Source organism: Carassius carassius, chromosome 23 (genome assembly GCF_963082965.1).
Source record: "Carassius carassius chromosome 23, fCarCar2.1, whole genome shotgun sequence".
Lineage (NCBI taxonomy): Eukaryota > Metazoa > Chordata > Actinopteri > Cypriniformes > Cyprinidae > Carassius > Carassius carassius.
In genome coordinates, this window is record NC_081777.1 from 9,599,381 (window position 1) to 9,621,312 (window position 21,932).

The 21,932-nt window shown below is 37.7% G+C and overlaps 2 protein-coding genes and 1 long non-coding RNA gene across 4 annotated transcripts in view; 1 reads left to right on the forward strand and 2 right to left on the reverse strand.

Moving 5' to 3' along the window:
* The window catches only part of LOC132101326 (uncharacterized), a 963,607-nt gene that overhangs the window by 316,255 nt on the left and 625,420 nt on the right, over positions 1 to 21,932 (reverse strand). The window lies entirely within an intron of this gene.
* Positions 1 to 21,932, forward strand: part of kiaa1549lb (KIAA1549-like b) — a 119,899-nt gene that overhangs the window by 19,047 nt on the left and 78,920 nt on the right. The window lies entirely within an intron of this gene.
* Positions 366 to 4,896, reverse strand: LOC132101883 (uncharacterized). Its single transcript, XM_059507113.1, has 2 exons — positions 4,807 to 4,896; positions 366 to 1,859 (listed from the first exon to the last, which is right to left on the reverse strand). The coding sequence occupies exon 2, from the start codon at positions 1,329 to 1,331 to the stop codon at positions 441 to 443; it is 891 nt and encodes a 296-aa protein (XP_059363096.1). The 5' UTR covers positions 1,332 to 1,859; positions 4,807 to 4,896; the 3' UTR covers positions 366 to 440.

Sequence of the window (21,932 nt, forward strand, 5' to 3'; positions counted from 1 at the left end):
TTGTGTTTTTTTCCCACATCCAGGCACTTTGCATACCCAGCTGCGAGAACAGATTGTGCTACGATGACCCTTCATAAAGCAGTTCAGGCAGAGTTGCTTTCACTGAACAAAGGCCAAACGCTCTTGAACAGACAAAGCTCTGAAAGCTTGACACTGGTTCAGGAAATGTCCGTCATTGCACTTTGGACATTTAAATCTTGAAGTTATCTTTGGTGTAAATGATATGGTGGATTCAGTAGTAACTGACACGATTGCAAAGGTCTGCCTTTTCTTATTGAAGCTTGATTTAGCATTTGATTTGTAACTCGCAGGAGAATTTAGACTGGCAGGTGTTAGAAGATTCCCAAAGATAGGATCAGCTCTCTTAGTGGCTTCAGATTCAACAAGACTGACTACATCTTCCAACTTTGGTAAACGTCCAGATTTGATTATCTCATAATTTATTGTGAGCCATCTTTTTTTATGTCTTCAGGCAGCTTTTCTACAATCTGTAGCAAAGTGCGTCCACCATTGAGCTCATCCTCACACTTCATTGCCTTTAGAGTATCTCGGCAGCTACGCAAAATGTCTGCAAAGCTTTGCAACTGCTTGTTGTCTTTAATGTCTTTGTGATTGAGCACCTTGTCGACCCATGCTTGTGATATTGCATATGGATTGCCAAAACGTCTTTTCAGAATAGTCATGGCTTCTGCATAGCCCAGGCTAGAGTCAGGGTTGTACAAGCAGTGCGAGATAGCATCTCTAGCTTGACCGACAGTGTACTGATGCAGACGAGTGAGTTTTTCTTGATCTGGCACTGTCTCTTTGTCAATCACTGAGGAAAACAATCTGATGAACTGCCAGTACTTTAAGGGTTCTCCATCGAATTTGATTATGCCAACAGGTGGTAAGTGCATGGAATCAATGTGTGACTGATACTGTTGCCTTGACAGTTCCAGTAGTTGACATGAAGAATTCTCGTTTACTGATGAGAATGATGGACGAAAGTTAAAGGATGGGTTACCTGAGACAGGAGTTGAGAGATCTTTGTTTATTGTCGTTAACTCAGCCTTTCGTCTATTTTCCTCCATCTCAGCATCTTTGAGTTTCAGTAAGCCTTTTAGTCCATCCATTTCAAATTCAGCTTGCTGAAGTTGTAGTTTAAACTCTGCACACAGACGTTCTTCTTGTTGAGCTAAAAGCACAGAGAACTCTTTATTTTCTTTCTGTCTTAGATTCTGTAGCTCTTGAAGCTGGGTAGATAGTTGGTCTACAGGAGACATTTGCGGTTTAACAGCTTCATCAAGCATTTGCTGTTCCTCTTGGAAGTTTGATGCATCAGGAAATTCCATTGATTGCTAAAAGTCTTCAAACCAGCTTAAGACTGTGTGCTGTAAGTCTTGCACATCCCGCAGGACTGATGTTAAATAGCCTTTAGAAGCATCTAGGTCATCATCATCTTCTAATGTTTTATGATATATGTCATGGATCTCATGAAACCGCATAACAGCCTGATCCAAAGCAGCAAGTTTCATCTCTACCTCTTTAGGCTGATTACAGTTCATAGCGGTTGTAATCTGTGTCATCAAGCGTGTCACAGCAGCCTTTGCACCTCCACGTTGACGCTTGAGACCATTTTGTTGTTGATCTGGGGTAGAACTGTCTTCTGTTTCTTGGTCCATGTTGTTATTAATTTTCTTTTTTCCTCGTATTTGACTTTAATGTTACCCGTGAAATGATAACATTAACTTGGAACTTGATTTTGTTATTTATTCCACTAGTGCAGAACTCACACCGTACACATTTGTTGATTGGTTGTTGTTGTTTACTTGTAGTTTAGAATTCTTTCATGTTTATATATGCATACAAGTGCGGTCAGACTGTAAACACAAACAGTTCACAATTACTATTTAGCAATGTTTCACATATCACATTAGCATTAAACATTATCACATGTGATACAATATGAATTTCTGGAACAATCTCTCGTGTCACAGACTTGCATTCAACTTTGTCTACAAACTAAATGCAACATGTTGCACGAATATTTCAACAAATAACATAATAAACAACATATGTCTACATAAACGGCAAACAGTATATAATATTAACCGTTTAGGCGCTATGGCGCTAATCGAAAATATCAATCTACTGTACATAGAGATAACTCTAGAAACCTCAGATTACTTAAACCAGTGGTTTTCAAAGTGGGGGCCGCCATGTAGCGCCAGGGGGGCCGCAGCAAGTTGGAAGAAAAAAGCAAAAAAAAAAAAAAATTTGTATAAATATTTTACAAATATAAAAAAAATATATATTTTTATTATTATTATGAGTATTGTTATGAAATAGCATTCTAATAATTTGTCGATATCTGAACATTCAACTTTTAATGCTAATCTTTCTGATTGGCTGGTACACGTAATCTGTCAGTGTAGCCTTGGTAAAAACCGCCAGTGCTCAGCTATTCAGCTATTTATTTAGTTAGCTGGCTAACTCTGTCAAACCTCTATCAAAATGGATAGATTTTTAAAAAGGAAAAAACCTGACGAGCCAGCAATTGAAACCTCAGATAAAAAAATCAGAAAACGAACTCCTGGCCGATTTAGACTCGTAGGTATGAGGCAGCATACATTAAGTATGGATTTACCTGCGTCACACACAAGAATGGACACGAGTGCCCCAAATGCGTTCTCTGCTTCGAGATACTCTCCAACGAATGCTTAAAACCATCAAAACTTCAACGTCACCTGAACCAGAAGCATCCAGCAGAGGCCGAAAAACCAATTGACTTTTTTAAAAGAAAGGAAGAACATTTGACCAGGCAGTCAGCAACATTCGTGTGGCAAGCTACTGTCCCTGGGAGAGCATTGAGGGCATCGTTTTTGGCTTCCTTTCACATTGCGCGAGCTAAGAAGCCGCACACAATTGGAGAGGATTTGATACTATCAGCTACTAAAGACATTGTTAAAGAGCTACTGGGTGAGGATGCTGCCAAGAAAATTGACGCTGTACCACTCTCTGATAACACTGTGAGCAGACGTATTGGAGACATGGCTGAGGATGTGTCTGCTCAACTGTTGGACCAGGTGAGAGCTAGTGAATATTTTGCGCTGCAGCTAGATGAAAGTACAGATGTGGCAAACGCTGCCGAGTTGCTTGTGTACATATGATTCATTTCCCAAGAAATGTTCGTTGAGGAAATACTGTTTTGTAAAGCACTTGAAAGTAGAACCACCGGGAAAGAGATTTTTCAAGTGCTGGACGAATATATTAATTCAAATGGACTTGACTGGTCTCGTTGCGTGGGTGTGTGTTCTGACGGGGCCGCGGCTATGACTGGGAAGAACAGTGGGGGTGACAGCTCTCATCAAACAGAAGGCCCATCGAGAAGCACTGGTGGCTAAACGGTTGGATGATGAGCTTAACGAGGTACTACAGGAAGTAATACACGTAGTAAACTTCATTAAAGCACGCCCCTTGAAACACAGACTTTTTGCTATTCTGTGTAAAGAAATGGGAGCCCGTTTTGATGGATTGCTTCTTCACTCAAACGTACGCTGGCTTTCACGAGGGGCAGTTTTGAACCGTGTGTATGAGTTGCGGAGGGAGGTTGCAGAGTTTCTCTTGTCTGAGAAACATCAGCTGGCTGACCGTTTTACAAATGAAGCCTGGATTCTCAAACTTGCATATATGGCTGACATTTTTTGTCATCTGAATGTGCTTAACCAAAGCATGCAAGGGCGTGACACATACATAGTGCATATGCAAGACAAAGTGCGTGCTTTTATCCTGAAGATTATGCTGTGGTCAAACACGCTCAAGGAGGGAATTACAGAAATGTTCCCACTTTTACACCAAGAGCTGCTGTCATCTGGTGGTGAGTTGGACACCATTTCTTCACTGATACAATCACACCTGGAGCACCTCCAGGGATATTTCAGAGAATATTTCCCTGACATTGACAGCACCCATCTAAACTGGGTAAGGAACCCATTTGCCCCTGATGTAGGCTCTTGTCTGGACTTAAAATCACAAGAGGAGCTGATTGGGATGACTTCTTCATGGGATTTAAAAATTAAATTTGAGACTCTTTCTCTCTCTAACTACTGGATGTATGTAAGAAATGACTTTCCCATCGTAGCTGAGAGTGCTCTGAAATTCCTTCTTCCTTTTGCAACCACTTATTTGTGTGAGTCTGGTTTTTCAACTTTAAAAGAACTTAAAACAAAACACAGAGCACATCTAAATGTGGAGAGTGACATGCGTGTTGTACTGACAGACATAAAGCCCAGGCTGGACAAACTATGTAGAAGCCACCAGGCCCATCTGTCCCATTAAGATCCCCTCTCTCTCTCAGTGTTGAATGTTGCAACCAGGCCAAGCACTCCCATTGACACACACACACACACACACACACACACACACAAACACACACACACACACACACACACACACACACACACACACACACACACACACACACACACACTCTCTTTAAGATCTTTCTTTTTCCCTTCACTGACTGACACACACAGATACAATGTTGAATGATGAAATTACTGTTCCAGATTTGAAGATATTGAAATTACCATATATGATGATCTCACATACAAATGTTGTTATTACAACATTAATAAATGTCAATGGATGTTCACCCAGATGTTTTATTTGTTTATTTATTTACATTTGCCGTAGTAGGTATTGTCGATGGGTTCAATAACACATCATGCAAAAAGGGGGCCTTGGCCAGAACCTAGTGGTATTATGGGGGCCTTGTCATGATAAAGTTTGGGAACCCCTGACTTAAACAACACAAGAATTACTCACCACGCTGGGAATATACAGTTCAAGTTATAGTTTCAATCTGCAATTATTATAGAAGTTTAACAAGCTTCAACATGAGAACAACATGGTCTTTTCTGTCTCTTTTTCAACTGCGTGTGCCCTTTTCGTCAGCTATCACATGAGCCACTGAAACAACGTTCTTAAAGGGGCAGCACCCAACAATATATATATATATATATATATATATATATATATATATATATATATATATATATATATATCCATCCAGTTGACAGAAGTATTAGTTTTAATATTTGTGTCATGTCATCTCTCTGAAAGATGAGTGTGGTAATATACATGGCAATGTTAATGTGTTTGGTATAGGTGGAACAGATTTGCTGCGCGGCTGTTGCTGCTGCAGAGCAAGTACCGAGACTTACTACTGGCAGTACATCTACAGACATTCTGCTGTGATCATGTAAAAAATACTGCTGATGCACATATAACATATATAACTCACAAAATCACCCCATAGCATCTACCAAGGTGGAGCTGTGAAAGGTGGAGGGTTTCTGAAGTGCGCTGCAACTGCTACAGCAAGCATTAGCCAAGTGTTTGAATGTTGAGCAGCAAGTTCATTCAATGCTGATGTGAAAAGACACGTTCTCACCCCCAACTCGTCATTTGATTTAATCACTGAAAATGATCCTGCTCCATTAACGCATTCTTATTCAAAAAGATACTGCCATAGCATGAAGCAATCATCACAAGACACATAAGAGCCAAGATTTTCACAACCAAGGCTGATGAAAGGCTTCTTCTGCCAGCTTTTTTTTGTTGTTGTTTAAATTTGCACACAAACTGCAGCACACAGGATGAGCTTTACGGTGGATGGAGATGGTAATCACATCTATTACTCTCACAAATCAGTTGTTTTGCCTCAGAAGTCTTGGAATATGAATTACTTTTTGAATAAATTATCACTGTATTTGTATCTGCCTGTTATATCTTGTGTTTTATTGACAAATAGTAGCTTTAGGGCCAGGAGTTGGGTTAAGTGCTCATAAATGTGTAAATAGTGTAATATAAATAAAACAGTTTACTTTTTACTTTTAGAAATCCCACCCCAACATATATGTATCACGACTCACACACTAGGAACACAGGAACGAAAGAGCGCAAAGACGAGGAATAAAGTAAATCACAGGGGTTTTATTAACGGCACGCTGGGGATCACAAGACGGGAGACATCAGGAGAAAAGAATGACATTTAATAGCTGACGATGAACTGGAGACAGAACACACTATAAATACACAGATACCAATGGGAAACACCTGGGAACAAATTAATAAACACGGCTGGAAACAATTCACACAATCAGGACAGGAACAGGAAGGACCGTATAAGGTCAATGGAGTTACAAGAGGAGCAAAACATACACAATACATGAATCAGAGTCCGATATTACTCCCCTCTCCCAGAAGGCGCATCCCGCGCTGTACAACACCCCCCCCCCCCAAAAGAAAATTTAACTGGGGATTTGGAGCCTTCCCTGGACTTGACGGGAGATATGGAGCCCTTCCTGAGTGGGATCAGGAGCCCTTCCTGGGCTCCGTGGGCTATAATCGGGATCAAAGCCCTCCATGGGCTATACTAAACACACACAAAACATGGCCCAGAGTCTGACAATATGCAATGATAGCAATATTATTACCCAATATATAATTAAATCATAACAATAAAATTCCCAATGCCTTTCGTGTTGGCATACTGACGCCAAGGCTTTCTTATTTGAAGCAATGTAGGACCCTGTACGCTGAAAAAATGATGCTAAAAGGGTACCCTGTGTGTCAAAAAGTGATGCCAAAGAGTCCTGACCAAGTGTCAATATGTGACGAGTTGGGAGTGAGAATGTGTTGGAAAAGAACCAGTCAGCTGCACGATGTAAATAATGATGTGATTATATCAGAGTGAGTTAGATCTATAGTTTCATGACAGAAATTTGTATGTTAGTGGAAAATAAATATTTTATTTTAAATGACATAATGTTTCAATTAAATTAATATGTTCTTTGAGGGCCACTTATAATGTTAGCAGAATATCAGAATATGTTTGGTTAACGTCATTGCATAGGAAAAATAATTACACATAAATCATTTGAAAACATTATCCATTAAAAAACAAAAACATTCACAGAAAAGCATGAGATTTGCTTACAGTTTGTGATGTAGCTGCTGTCAGATTCAATACAATTGGCTTCTTTCTGATTCGACTAAAGTTTCTTTGCAAAGTCTCCATTACACAGTGCCTTTTCTACAAAGAAAATCTGCAGTCAGTTGCTCCAGACAATCATATAATCCCATGCTGTACAGACTTTATAGCATCTCATCAAATGGAATTTTCTTTTACTGTTCCATTTGTCTTGTTATTGGGAGTAGCTGAAGTGCATGTTGTACATCGAAATTGAATGGACTGCAAAGGTATCTTGTCTGAAGGATGTTGAGAGTAAATACACAGTATATATACAACATCTGTACTTGGGTAGGTTCAGAGAAGGCAAGCATATTCTCATTGGATTACAACCAGCATCTGTTCAGAACATTCATGTGGAGAATGTACTAAAATGGGATTATCTGTGACAATTTGAAGAGATTACAGCATGTTTGACATGCTTGGTTTTATTTTATAGTGAACTGTAGGATATATTTCTGCATGTACCTTTTTTTTCTCTACTGCTCAAATGAAGTAATTTAGCAGTTGGGAAATTACCTTTGTGTCCTTTGTGAAGAACTGCAAGTTTAATTGCTTTTCATGGGCAGGCATAAAAGCTTCATGGGATTAGATTAAATGTAGCCCATCTCTGCCTTTCCTGTTGAAATTCTTATCCATGAAATGAAGAGCTGTGCTGGTGGTATACAACGGAGGCGTTAGTGTTTGGGTGTGAGAGATGCAGATGGTCGCTCGTCTCGCTTTCTTCCTCTGTGCTTGTCATGCTTTGCCAATGCTCGTTATTTATTAAATGGGTTTGGCTTGTAGGGTCTCAATCTTTGTTAGACTGGTTGGTAGAACCTCTATTACTATGCAAACGAATGCATTTATAAGAGAGAGGGGTGTCAAGAAGATCTATGATTCGATGGCATTATTTTTGTTACTGAAATATGCAATCAGTGCATGCTTTTAGATACAGGGTTTTATGGTACTTGTTATAAATGGCACACAATGACATAAATTTACCGTGAACCAAGTCAACAAATAAACAACTAGCCTATTAGTCAAGGCTGTTTTGTTTCGCTGCTATTCCCATGTATTACAACAATGCACATCATGTAAACTTTAAAATGTTTTTAATTTTAAATTTTAACTACTTGAATGAACTATGAACTAAGCAAGAACAATCCTTCTATACCATTTATTAACCTTAGTTAATGTTAATTTCAACATTTACTAATGCAGTTTTCAAATCAAAAGTTATGCTTGTTAACATTAATGTACTGTGAATTAGGATGAACTAACAATGAATAACTGTATTTTCTTTAACTAACACTAACAAAGATTAATAAATACAGTAATAAATGTATTGTTCATTGTTTGTTCATGTTAATTAATACACTAACTAACATTAACTAATGGAACCTTATTCTAAAGTGTTACCCTGTACAGTACTATTGTATATATATATTGCACTATTGTATATGCGCAGCACTTTAAACTATACAGGGTTAGAAAAGGTTCATGCATTGTGTAAGAGACACCTACATTCAAAATGAAAATACTCACTCTCTCAGTATTTTAGAACAATTTGGCATTCTCACCTCTTCTCCTCCTACACACTGTACTCTAAATACCTTCGGAGCTGCATGTGCTAGCAAAGAGTCTCTGATATTAATATAGCCTATATTTTATTACACTTCATGAAGCAACAGAGCAAGAGCAAGCTGACAATGGCCACTATAACGATTTGATAGTAAAAATAGACTGTATATAGGGTCAGTAAGTACACACACGATTCTTAAGTAGTAATAGTACTCATAGGTAATCTGTATGTAATCATGTAAATCCATTTAAAAAAAAGCACAAAAAAAAAGTCTGGTTATATAAAGAAAATGTAGCTAATGTAGTGTAATCATGAGTAACTGTAACTGGTTGTTACGTAACGTAACTGTCACCTTCATGATGGGGGAAAAGCAACCCAGCACCCCTGAATTCTCCCTCAGATATAAAAGATATGTGTTGGGATTCAGTGCAGTTGTTAAACTCTGCAGTGGTCAAAGACATAGGTCTATCTAACATTCTCACAGGATATCTGGCTGCTTCAGGCCTGTTCTCTCACTCAGCAAGGTACCAAAGTAGGCTAAAGTTCTGATAGAATTTTATTTTATTTAGGTCAGTGTACTGTGGCACAGATTCTACTCTGCTGATGTGCAGTACCTTCATGGGAGAGTCTCTCTGCTGGGTTCAAGGTTGAGCTAGTTTCCACCACTAATCTGTACTTTGCTTTCTGATCCAGTTGTCTATCCCTCAGAGTAATTTGAGTAATGCACTACTATTAATGTGCACATTAGTGATAGTAATATGAACAAACCCCTAAATTTAAAAGGGATAATTCACCCCCCAAAATTATTTTGTCATCATTTACTCAGTTGTACCAGACACTACCAAAATAGCTGAATTTCTTTACCTTGATATATTAGCAAAGATAGCCTAAACATTCCCCAACCTTCTTCAAAAAGAGAAAACTCTTACAAAAGACTTTTTGTTCAGTACTCTGATCTTTGTATTCATTTCCATAGTGCTAATTACCATTATTAATTTAATATTTAGCTGACACTAAAAAAATTACCACCAGCTCAGATCTTTAACCATTAGTCAACTTAATACAGTAATAATTGATCAAAAGTTGTTGTGTGAGGTAAAATTGCAGAGCTAGGCTATTTAGGAACAGTTAGCCTCATATCTTGAATTTTTGGGAACATTTTTGCCTCAAGCCCCCATTATTATTATTTGTTGACCCTGGCTTGTATAGAACTGCATAAAGCTTTAGGCCTGAATACCGTAGAGTCAGCGAGTCATTCCACTGACTCCAGTATTGATATGTCAGATTCTTTTAATGATCACTAGTCACCAAGACTCAGTGGGGGCCTTTTCAGACCAATTTTTAAAAAGTTAAAGTTCAGCATGCTCTCTTGTCTTGTGAACCTTGACTCATGAAAGAGTGATTTAGAACATGGAGATCCAAGGATACAGGACCAATATATACAGTTTAGTCTCTTATAGCTTTTTTTTTAATAATAGCTGAGCATAGCTTTTACTTTTTATCAGCTGACTGAGTTAGCTATCAGTCTACTGCCTGCTGTTTTCCCATTGTAGAGATTTGGGTTTATGGAGTTTATGAGTGTGTGTGATCTGTTATGGAGATACTAAACTACAGGGTCTCAATGCTTGCATGGTTTCTTAGTAAATGAAGATGATGATATATGGGAGAAATCCTTTTCGTTCATTAGTTATTTTTCAAGCCAGTAAGCTTGTCCTCCCTAAAGTAATATGGAAGGGATTATGTGTGAGATAGAAAGGTTTGACGGTGGAAAACAGATTTACTGAAATAAAGATTTATTGCTCAGAGGTTGCTGTTTTATTACTTAATAGAGTTCTCAGATATATTTCAATGACAAGGCCAGAATTCTCCAAGTGGGTGGACCTTGGTGAAATAAGGTGGACTTCTATTCATTGTCTCCTTCACAAGCTACTTTGAAACTGCAACTTGTCAAGTGGTTGCATTATTATGTTATTAGCCATGATATAAATTATTCAGAGCCATAGTTTTCTGGTAGTCTACTGACTACTAATACTGCCTAATTTAATGTCATACAGTCTTGCTCAAGACTAAAAAAATGAGTTAAAAGATATAGATAAGTAAAATAATTAGACTGTGTGGTTATTTGCCACCAATTGCAGTGATATTTGCGCTACACTGTTGGAAAAAACATTGCTAGTTACTAGATTCTGCTAGCAGCTGAGCTATTGTTTAGGCAACTTATACTGTACTAGTGTCTGGGTCACCACCAGACTATAAACTTACACCTTTAAGGTAACTTTACTTTACTTTACTTTACTTTAAAGTAAAACTTCCTTGTTATCATTTTACTCTGCAGATTTTTTACCCTCAGATCATAAAACTATGTTGTTACTATGTTGGGAAAAATAACTTTAAAAGTAAGAAAAGGGCAAAGTATTAATTATCTGTGCAAATCAATAATGCCACACGCTGAATTTATATAAATAGCCATTGTTTATATTTGTGTAATACTTTACGAATTAAATAAAACACAACAGGTACAATTATTTTGAAGTTGCAGTTGTATTTCCAGTGGATCTCTTGTCTCTGTACTCTTGTGTTTTGTGTTAAATGAAAAAGACCATAGTTCGTAGTTTCATAGTTTAAAGGGGGGTGTCTGCGGTCTTGGCTGATGGGATGGGGGGCTTATGATATTAGACTTCGTAGCCTATAATAAAAGATAGTGAATTTCAAACCTTAACTAAACACATTTTTATTCAAAGATCAACCGTCTGTCATCAACAAACAAACAAAATAAAAAAAAAAGTTTGAAAACATGAAAAATATTGTTAATATTTTCTTCTCTGTCAAGCGGAAGTGAGAAACAAACCTGTCCGACTCTGTATGTGTGTTTTTTTTTTTTTTTTGCAATTATGAAAAATCTCAGTAATAGCAAATAAAATACAAAGACAAACATAAAATAACAGTAATAATAATAATAATAATAATAATCAGTGCTTTAAATGGGGGGTAAGGGGGGTGTCTGCGGTCTTGGGTGATGGGATGGGGGGCTTATGATATTAGACTTCGTAGCCTATAATAAAAGATAATGAATTTCAAACCTTAACTAAACACATTTTTATTCAAAGACCAACCGTCTGTTATTACTCTTTAGTCTGCCACAAGAAACAACAACATTAAAATCATGAACTCAAATGTCATTGTAAAAAAAATAAATAAAATGACTGTTGTAACAGTGCGTAAATCAGACCTTTCTTTAACTCTAACGCTAATGAGCTTAAACTTATTTTTTGTACACAGTGCCGCGAACTGTCAATCACCCCTGTACTCGTGCATCACTGTCCTCCTCGCAGCTGCAGCAACTTGCGCTCTCTTCATCAAGCTTTAAAACAAAAAGGGGACAAAAAGGTCGTATTGTCTTTGTGCATATAGATTAATTAGATAAATGAATATCTAAATTCGAGCCTCGCCTACAGTATTTTTTTAGAACTTAGAAAAAAGATGCTGCAGCCAATGAGCAGGCGGTGGGGGGCTGGTTGCAGGACGACTCAACCTCCGCAGACAGTTTTTAATGTTTATCAGACAATAAATACTCAAGATTTTGCTTTAGTATAATTTTCGGGACAATAAGGGCCAGATTCAGGATTCGGGACAACAATTTAGATTTCGGGACTGTCCCGAATTTTTCAGGACGTCTCTGGTCACCCTATCTGAAAGAGCTACTGCATTACTTCATTAGCTTGCGTCTGACCTGCAGCGATATCATTCTGGCTTGGTGGGGTGTCAGACAGCGAGTCATCTGATTCTGACCGTGTTGTTTTAGTACTTAGAGTCTGAAGCCAGGACAGCATATTAAGTGTTGTTCACTGTATTTGAATTTTTACCAAGCCAAGTGTGTGCGTTTCACATACCCTCTCCGGCCACGATGAGTTGTTACTGACAGCGGCAAAAACTACGCATGCGCTTTTCAATTGTAAAACTCAAGGGTGTATGGGTAATGTAGTCTCTGCTCTCGGTGGGACGAATTAGGAAGCTTGCATTGTGAAGGGCGATCTGAAAAGCGTCAGCGCAGGCAAAGGATTAAAACCTCTAATAAAACAGATGTCCAAATAAGTGTACCAGTACGCTAAAAGCACGTTCTGGACACACAGAGAGGTGGCGGTACGCTCAAGAGCTATATTTGGAAGTGGCGGTACTGAGTACCGGTGCGTACCGGCCCACTTAAAGCACTGATAATAATAATATGCTTCCAGAAACATCTTTGTGATGCTCTCATACATACTGTCTGATATTGCTTATTGTTACAGGGTATTTCGGGTATTTCAAATATCATACCCCCTCACCCAAGTGACCCATTTAGGGTTGATCAAACCCCAGACTGTGTCTTCACTGGTGTACCAAACAGAAGTAGAAACATCTTTGTGATACAATACTAGGGCATTACTGGGTGTTTCAGGTCTTTTGACTATTATACACCCTCACCCAGGTGACATGACCAGGGTTGATGAGACCTGTGCCCTAGCAGCAATTTATTTTTATTGATTAATAAAGACTTATTTTCATAGAAAATACTATGACCTCAGCACACTTTTACCATAGTGCATGATTTGTAAGCAAATACTTGTTGACGTTTACATCACATAACCATCTCCATGGCTTTCCTGATGTACAGTAAAGATTGCACGGTATGTACATGTTTAGGTTTTGCAGTTCAGGGTAGGGTTTAGGGTGTGTGGTTCATTTTTTTTTTAAATAAGATTATTTTTAAACTTGAGAGAATTATCCTTTTATCAGCTCCCACAAGTCATTTCATTTCCAAACTGCTGTGATACATAGAAGAACCAACATAATAAAACACTTTCAGATTTCACATTCATTTTGTATAAAACTGAACAAGCTAGAGTCACTTTGCAATGTTGCATGTGTTTCAATTAAGCATGGGTTGTGTCACAGTTATCTACAGTCTAGGAGTGAGGAATGCAAAGACGTAGGAGTAGCAGGAATGACAGTCTTTAATAAACATCCAATGTTTACACAGGGTAAGCAGGAGACACACGTAGCACCATCAGGAGCGAACAATACCAGACAGGGAACATGGAACAGACACAACTATAAATACAGGGCTAAACCATGGGAATAGACAAGATACACCTTAACCAAATGAATGTAATCAAACAAGGGAGGAACTAGGTCAAGGGGAGCACATGGGAGAGACAATGAGCCAGGGCGATGGGGAGGATACAAAGGGCCAAGGCAGAGCAGATGGCTCAGGCTACCTAGGCGGAGGCGGGGATCTGGAAGGCCGTGGTGGAGCCGGAATGACAGAGGACAGAGGAGGAGCCAAAGGGAAGGAGGAGCCTGACAGAACTAGAGGGACAGAGGAATGAGGCACAGCCGGAGGAGTGGAGTCTGGAGGTGAAATATGGTTGACAACAGACCAAGCCGGAGGGACAAGGGGCCGAGGCAGAATCTGGAGCTCAGAGGCTACAGGTGGAGGCAAGGGATTCTCCAGCCACGTTAGCGATGGCAGACCCGCGGTGCTCCCACGGATTGATCATGGGCTGAGGGTGAGCAGTGGGGCTGTCAGATATAAGCGGTGGAGGAGGCAGGAGCAGGAGGGTAGGTGGGCATTTCTGAGCCCCTGGGCTCTCAGGGCTGGTGTGTGCTAACCACACATACCAAATCGTGACTCCCAGTGCTGGGAATGCATCATACAGAGGAACGACAGATGACATTATAAATACAGGGTTAAACGAGGGGAATAGGCAAGACACACCTGAACAAAATGAACGTAATCAAATGAGGGAGAAACGGGGTCATGGGGAGAAAACACAACGAAGCTGGTCCATATTCCTGACAGATTGGTATGACAGTACATACATGTACATGTGATGGTAGAAATGTATTAAATAGCAGAGATTTTGCTAATACGGTTTTTAGGTAAGCATGCAATATCAGCACTTTTTCACTTTTTTTTCAGCACTTTTTCACTTTTTCAATATCAGATTTTATAGGCACTGTTTGAAGTGGTGAACATGACATGAGACTTATACGAATAATATTTATACTGTGGTGGGCAGGACTTTTTGTTATTTACTGGTGTGACAAACAAACATGGAAAAATTGCAATGATGGATAACTTGTTTTTTATAGGTGTTTATTTGGCACAACATGGAACAGCGTTTAGTCATTTATGCTTGCTGAGGAAAGTGGCAATTTGCTGCAGTAATATAAAACTGACATTGAGTTCATTGTTGTCCAGAAGAAACTGCTGAGCTATTAAACATATCTCATTTGTCATTATTCTCTCCTGTGTATTTTATCCTTTGCAGAAACTGAAACTTTTAGGAATGTATTTTTCGTTAGCGAGTGTAGGGTGTTATAAACTGAAGCGAAAAAAGAACATACACCCCACAGGGTAATGGAGAAGTGTGTCAGCTAATGGTGTGTGAAGTATGGGACAGAAGGACACTATGACCTTCACTGTTTCTCACCCTATGTAACAAAACAATAGAACCTTTTGGGCTGATTGCATAACCGCCAGCCCAAGCTCTCTAGTCTGGTCTTTTAGCACCTATAGGTGTCCTCTAGAGAGATACACAGAAAGCAGATAGAAACCTGGAAAGATATTTCACTATAACATCTCCTTTAAAAGGAATAGTTCATCAAAAATGAATACTCTTGGCCATCTAAGATGAAGATAAGTTTGTTTCTTCTTTAGAACAGATCTGGAGCAATTTAGCATTATATCAATTGTGCTGCATCTACGTTAATCCGAATACATTTGAAAACAGCATTTTCATTTTAAAACGCACTCCATCCACACTAGTGTTTTCAAGCATTTTCCAAAAGTTTGTCATTTACACTGAAACATCAGAAAACGTTCAATTTTCTCAACTGCACATGTGTAAAGCTTCAAAAAATCTCACGGAGACAAAACAGATGGAACAGTTTTCATGCAATTCTTCTGACAGGATCATTTTTTAGGAAAATAACTCATCCAGGTCGCACTCACTCATAAATGTATGTCTGATGTAAAACGCAACTGCCCTCATGTTTTTATACAGAGCCTCGTACATGACATGCAGGAAAAAATAGTAGGCTAAATTGTGCGCAAGATTTACTAATTCGTTCCCACGATTTGCCAATCGAGAATGTATGTGTGTGAGAGTGCCAGAATGAATTATGGCTTGTATGGCCCCCCATAGTCAAACCAAAAATTATTCAGACACCAGATATACTTTTTTTATATATAAATTTTACTAGTAGGTACAGGACACTATAATACATTCATGTAAGTGAATATAGCAAAATTAAGCGAGCTGTGACACATTATACCCAAAGAATCTTCATACAGTGAACTACTAGTGAAATTGATCAAACTTGTATATCTATCTATCTATCTATCTATCTATCTATCTATCTATCTATCTATCTATCTATCTATCTATCTATCTATCTATCTATCTAAAACTGGGACCAAAAATTATTCAGCACCTTATAAAGCACCATGTATTGCTTAAGGTTTTTTTTTTCTCTGAATTGTTAATGCAACCTTTTCACACCACAGTCTGAACAAAATTAAGCATATCTTGGTATTGCTAGTTGTGTAAATATTGTCATAATAACAGTTGTCTGAAGTTTTGGTTGATTGTAATCCATTGCATACATTTCTATCAAAGTTATGGCATTATCAAGACGAATTTGTTCTGACACAGTTTAACTCTAAGTTCTTGTCATATTTTATAAACATTTTACAAGTGATAGCAAATAAACTGTAATAATGTGAGAAATGTTGAAGGTGTGTCAATAAATTTTGGTTTGATTGTATATTTAATTTTTACACTGAAGACTATCCAGTGCTATTTTAGATTTAGTTACTTGGTTTCTGTACCTTGACACCTACAAACTTGAAAAAACTAAAACACTGTGTAGATAGCACAAATAAATAAAAATGAACGAACATACAAATTAAACAATTTCAAACAGGGCCCACTGATACAACCTTCACTGGGGCCCCGCTGACCCCAGCTATGGCCCTGATGTCAAAGTCCTTTTAGGCAAGTCGTGCCACTCGGCAACATCTTGACAACGCCTCCGGGCAGATATTTCAGACTAACAAGACCAGGCTCCTATCTAAATGAATGGGCATAGAGTCTGAACTGCACTTTCAGTGGTCACCGGGACATAAAAACTACATGTATAGAAACAGCAGTAAAATATGATAAAAATCGCTGAAAATTTTTGATGACTTCGCCCCAAAATAAGGTTTAAAATGCCTTTTTCCCCACAGTTTATACTTTCACTACGCATGCGCAAGGGTTTCTCAACCGTGCGCATGCGTCAGTGGAACCAGATGATAGGCTTAAATCTTTCCCGGCTTGACTGTTAAAAGCAGATGATTGGCTTTCCAACGGGAGCTGCTGGACATGTGCATACAACCGCCATCTTTGCCGTTACGGGTTTTCCTTATATAGTTGTATTGAGGACTGAGGAAGTGGCATGTCTCTTATAAATTGTCTCTGGTTATGTGCACTATTGCTACAGATGTGTCACTTTATACACTCTTCATATCACAGTCCTGTAAAGATGAGAGAAAATTTACTTGTGAGTGCAGCTTGCAGAAAAATACGGAGCCCCGCGCATGACGTGCAAGAAAAAATAAATATATTGTGCGCACAATTAACACAAATTCCTTCCGTCAATGTACTAAAACGTGCACACTATTACTATTGCGTTCCCTCGATTTACTAATTCGTTCCCACGATTTGCCAAATCGTGCGCGCGATTTAGCATAGATAGATAGATAGATAGATAGATATACAAGTTTGATCAATTTCACTAGTAGTTCACTGTATGAAGATTCTTTGGGTATAATGTGTCACAGCTCGCTTAATTTTGCTATATTCACTTACATGAATGTATTATAGTGTCCTGTACCTACTAGTAAAATTTATATATAAAAAAAGTATATCTGGTGTCTGAATAATTTTTGGTTTGACTATGGGGGGCCATACAAGCCATAATTCATTCTGGCACTCTCACACACATACATTCTCCATTCACATACATACATTTCTACTCTCACACACATATATTCTCCTTTCACATACATACATTTTACTCTCACACACATACACTCTCCTTACACATACATACATTTCTACTCTCACACACTTACATTCTCCTTTCAAATACATATATTCTTGCTTTACACACATAAATTCTCTATTTTCTTTTAAAGTCATCCTGTTTTCTTTTCAAGTACATATTTTAAGTTTTTATTTTTAACAAATCATTATGTAACCTACGTGTTCTACAGATCTGTGTACAAGTTCTAAGACACTGATTTTGATCGTATTTACAGGGCTTAACACTAAAGACATTTTCTACTGGTCCGGTTCGGCCAGTGGTTTAATTTTTTCTTTACTTGCCCTGGCAAAATTTTTACAGGACTTGCCACAATCAATCAATCAATCAATAAGACTAATTGTTTTCATTGTTGACTGTAACATTGTATTGTAATAAATAATAACCACTTTGCACAAATAGGTACAATAGTTCAAAGATAAAACTGAAATAAACCATGCTTTTTCAGGTCTTTCAGGTAGTCCTAACTATTCCAGTTAAGGATGCACTGATCAGGATTTTATTTATTTTACAATCAAATGAGCCGATTCCCATTCTCGTTGCCAATTTATTTAGTTCTTTTTTTTTTACATTTATTAAATGTTTATTTTGCTCTGTTACTGGCCAAACTAACCTTGAGCAAACAAACAAACAAACAAACAAAAAAATATATGCAACATGAAGCAAGTGCACAAAACAAAAACATCAGATTGGCTGAATTAATTTTTCATTATTATTATTAGTTTTATTTCCTTAATTATATGTGTGTCTGCACTATGTTTGTAATTTCTGTACTGGAAGCTCCTGACGAAATTTCTTCTGTGTGTAAACACTTGGCAATAAAGCTCTTTCTGATTCTGATGAAAATGCTAATTCAATCTCTGACAACAGGTGGCGCTTATAGATCACTATTCTAGCACTGAGTTATTGCTGCACGCAGAGCTGCAATTGAAAAAAAAAATTAAATAAGTAAATGAAAATCTAAAAATAAATAAACCGCAATGAGTCTTGAGTTATTTAAATAATATAAAGATATCGCTGTCCCTAACTTGCAACCTCCCACTTTATTCACTTCCTAAATTAAATGAAAAAAAAAAAAAAAAACCTTGGACGCTTATAATACATCTATCTGGCAACACGACTGAGGCTGAGCTCGCGTCCTCAATCACAACTCGCTCAAAGGACGAGGCCATGTAACCTTTTCACAATAATAATATTTATTTATTTTTTAAAACCCAGATAGCTTGCTGAAATACATCTGCGGCTTCCTCATCTACCTCAGCCATGCTGATCAAGACCTGTCACGGTGAGCCTGATCGCACCTAACCTGCCTTCCGTTTCAACTAAACGCCTTCCGTTTCCACTATACTCCTTCCGTTTCAACTAAACGCCTTCCGTTTCCACTATACTCTCTCTCGCACATACATACAAACATTCTTCTCTTACATACATCTATATATGTATGTGTGTATATGTATGTGAAAGGAGAATGTATGTGTGTGAGAGTAGAAATATATGTATAAGGAGAATGTATGAGTTTGAAAGCAAAAATATATGTATTTGTAAGGAGAATGTATGTGTGCGTGAAAGCAAAAATATATGCATATGAACGGAGAATGTAAGTGTGTGTTAGAGTAGAAATGTATGCATGTGTAAGAAGAATGAAAGTGTGTGAAAGAAAAAATATATGTATCTGAAAGAAGAATGTAAGTGTGTGTAAGAGTAGAAATGTATGCATGTGTAAGAAGAATGAAAGTGTGTGAAAGCAAGAATATATGTATGTGAAAGGAAAATTTAAGCGTGTAAGAGTGCCAGAATGACTTGCACGGTCAAGTCTTGCACGGCCCCTCATATTTGACTGTGCATTATTTCTTGTTAAAACTACAAAGTAATTCAGTCAACATCAGGGATTTTGACATATTTTGTATGCATTTGTCGGCACACACGAGCAAAAAGAAGCAAATTCGGTGTTCAAGCGAAAGAGACACCTTTCTCTGCGTGAGCCCTGAACACCAGAACACCACAGTTGAATTGGGCTCTTTCACATCTTTTTGTTTGTTCAAACTTCGATTTGTTTTTGTTCGTTCAGGTGCAGGAGGGACTTCGAGGAGAACTTCGCAGAAGAAAGCTCGGTTCAATGTCGCTGTCCGTGATACGCGTCTCTCTCTCTGCGTGCGCACGGAACACAGCGTGCGAGTAACCAGCTACTCTGTTCAGCTTTTCCGCGTCTTGTGTTTGGATGCTTTAATGTTTAAATCGACAAGTGGTAAGGCTTAAAAACACGTGAAAAAGATACGCAGCAGTGGCCTGTCAACTGTACTGAGCATCTTTTTAGACTGGCCTCAGCCAGTCGGTTGAGATCGTTGGGGGCCCCCCCTCAGCCGTGGGCCCCTATAATCGTCACCACCTTTCACCCCACTAGCGACGGCCCTGTTTGACATAACCAAGCAAAATACCGGTATACTGTATACATTTATTGGTACTATATGTGTCAGATGACTAAACATGTGTTGTTTTCAAAAGCCTTCATTTTCACAGTCCACACTACAATGCGAAAAGGGTGTTTTCAAAATATACTATTGGAAATCTTTTTCAAAAAGCTTAGTTTTTCTTTGACAAAAACGCCATCTCAGTGTGGACAGAAGGCCAAAATGTACAAATACAAAATGTATTAGTGTAGTGTAGACTAAGGCCTTGCTCACAAATGCATCCTTTACAGTGAATAGGTGCTGTCAAAGTGACATTATTTTGACATCATTAGTTCTTTTTTTTAGACATTCAGTAATGTTCAGCCATTAACTTGATGCAAATGTGCCAGTCTGTTAATTAAGCATGTGAAATTAATTTTTTATATTTATTAAAATCTATTGGCCAGTAAAAAAGAAAAAAAAAATGTCGTAGGCTTATAGAAGAGACTGCTGTTTGCTTAATGGTAATTTAAGCACAGAAATAGCATGATGCCAGATGCGTTCATCCCAATAATCATGCTGTCTTTACTGTCAAACTCTCTTCCCCTTTTGAGTCACACTATGCTGCCTTATAACTATGCACAATAATATCTAGGCACAGGAACAGTTTCAGTATATATATATATATATATATATATATATATATATATATATATATATATATATATATATATATATATATATATATATATATATATGTCTATTGAATATTTATATTAATAATGTGATGATGATATTGAGTGTTGAATGAGTCAGATTATAACGTTCAAGTTCAAGTTCAAGTTCATTTATTTATATAGCACATTTAAACAGCCGCTAGACAGACCAAAGTGCTTTACAGAACAAGCATATAAAAATAAAAGCAGCAAAACACACATAGGCACATAGAGAACAACTAAGCTAAGATTAATTATAAAATCAAGAAGCAAATGTAAAATAATAAGAACAGTCTAAGATAAGTAATCAATATGCTAACGAGAATAGATAAGTTTTGACCAGAGACTTAAAAACAGAGAGGTTGGGAGCCGTTCTGATCTCTAGAGGCATGGTGTTCCACAGACGGTGGACGTTGTATCTATTTAAGGTTCTGTCACAGCACCACTCAGCGTTAATTCTGAGAATTAAATGGAGTTAATTGTTGGGTAATTAAAGGACAAGGTTTAATAAGAGTGATTTACTGACACCCTTTCATCTTCTGAACCCCTCTGTGAACTGGTGATCAAGCAGGAATAAGCAACCAGACAATTTCATGCCATTTTGTATGGAGTCAGAATGATCTCTAAATGAATTAATAGGTCTAGAGTGACAAAATATGAAACATAAGTTAAACAAATACATAAGTGTGCTTTCCCTTTTTTTCTGATGCACATGCAGTATATAATATATATATAAATATTTATCAGGTACATGCATTTTTAAATCATCATAAATATCTGTTGATATCTAATGTTTTGTTCTATCTTATGTGTTGTTGATATCTAATGTATCTTGCATGTGTGCCTGTTAGAGACATAACTACTGTATTTTCAGTACTTCAGCATAGCATTTTCTCCTTTTTTATTTTACATTGTTTTTCTCAGTGGACAGACAGAATAGGACTGTCAGAAGGGAGAAACACAGCCTCTCTACATGTAAAGCTTCACTGTACCACAAAAGGACATATAAAATAAGGCTGAGAGGTATATAAACAGGTATTTTGGTTACAGATATATTTTCAAACAATATATATAAGCAAAGACACCGGTTTGGTAAATGCATATAAAAAAAAAAAAAAAAA

Excerpts from the sequence above, each read along its gene's own strand:
- LOC132101883 (XM_059507113.1), bottom strand. The coding sequence starts at position 1,331 with ATGGAATTTCCTGATGCATCAAACTTCCAAGAGGAACAGCAAATGCTT.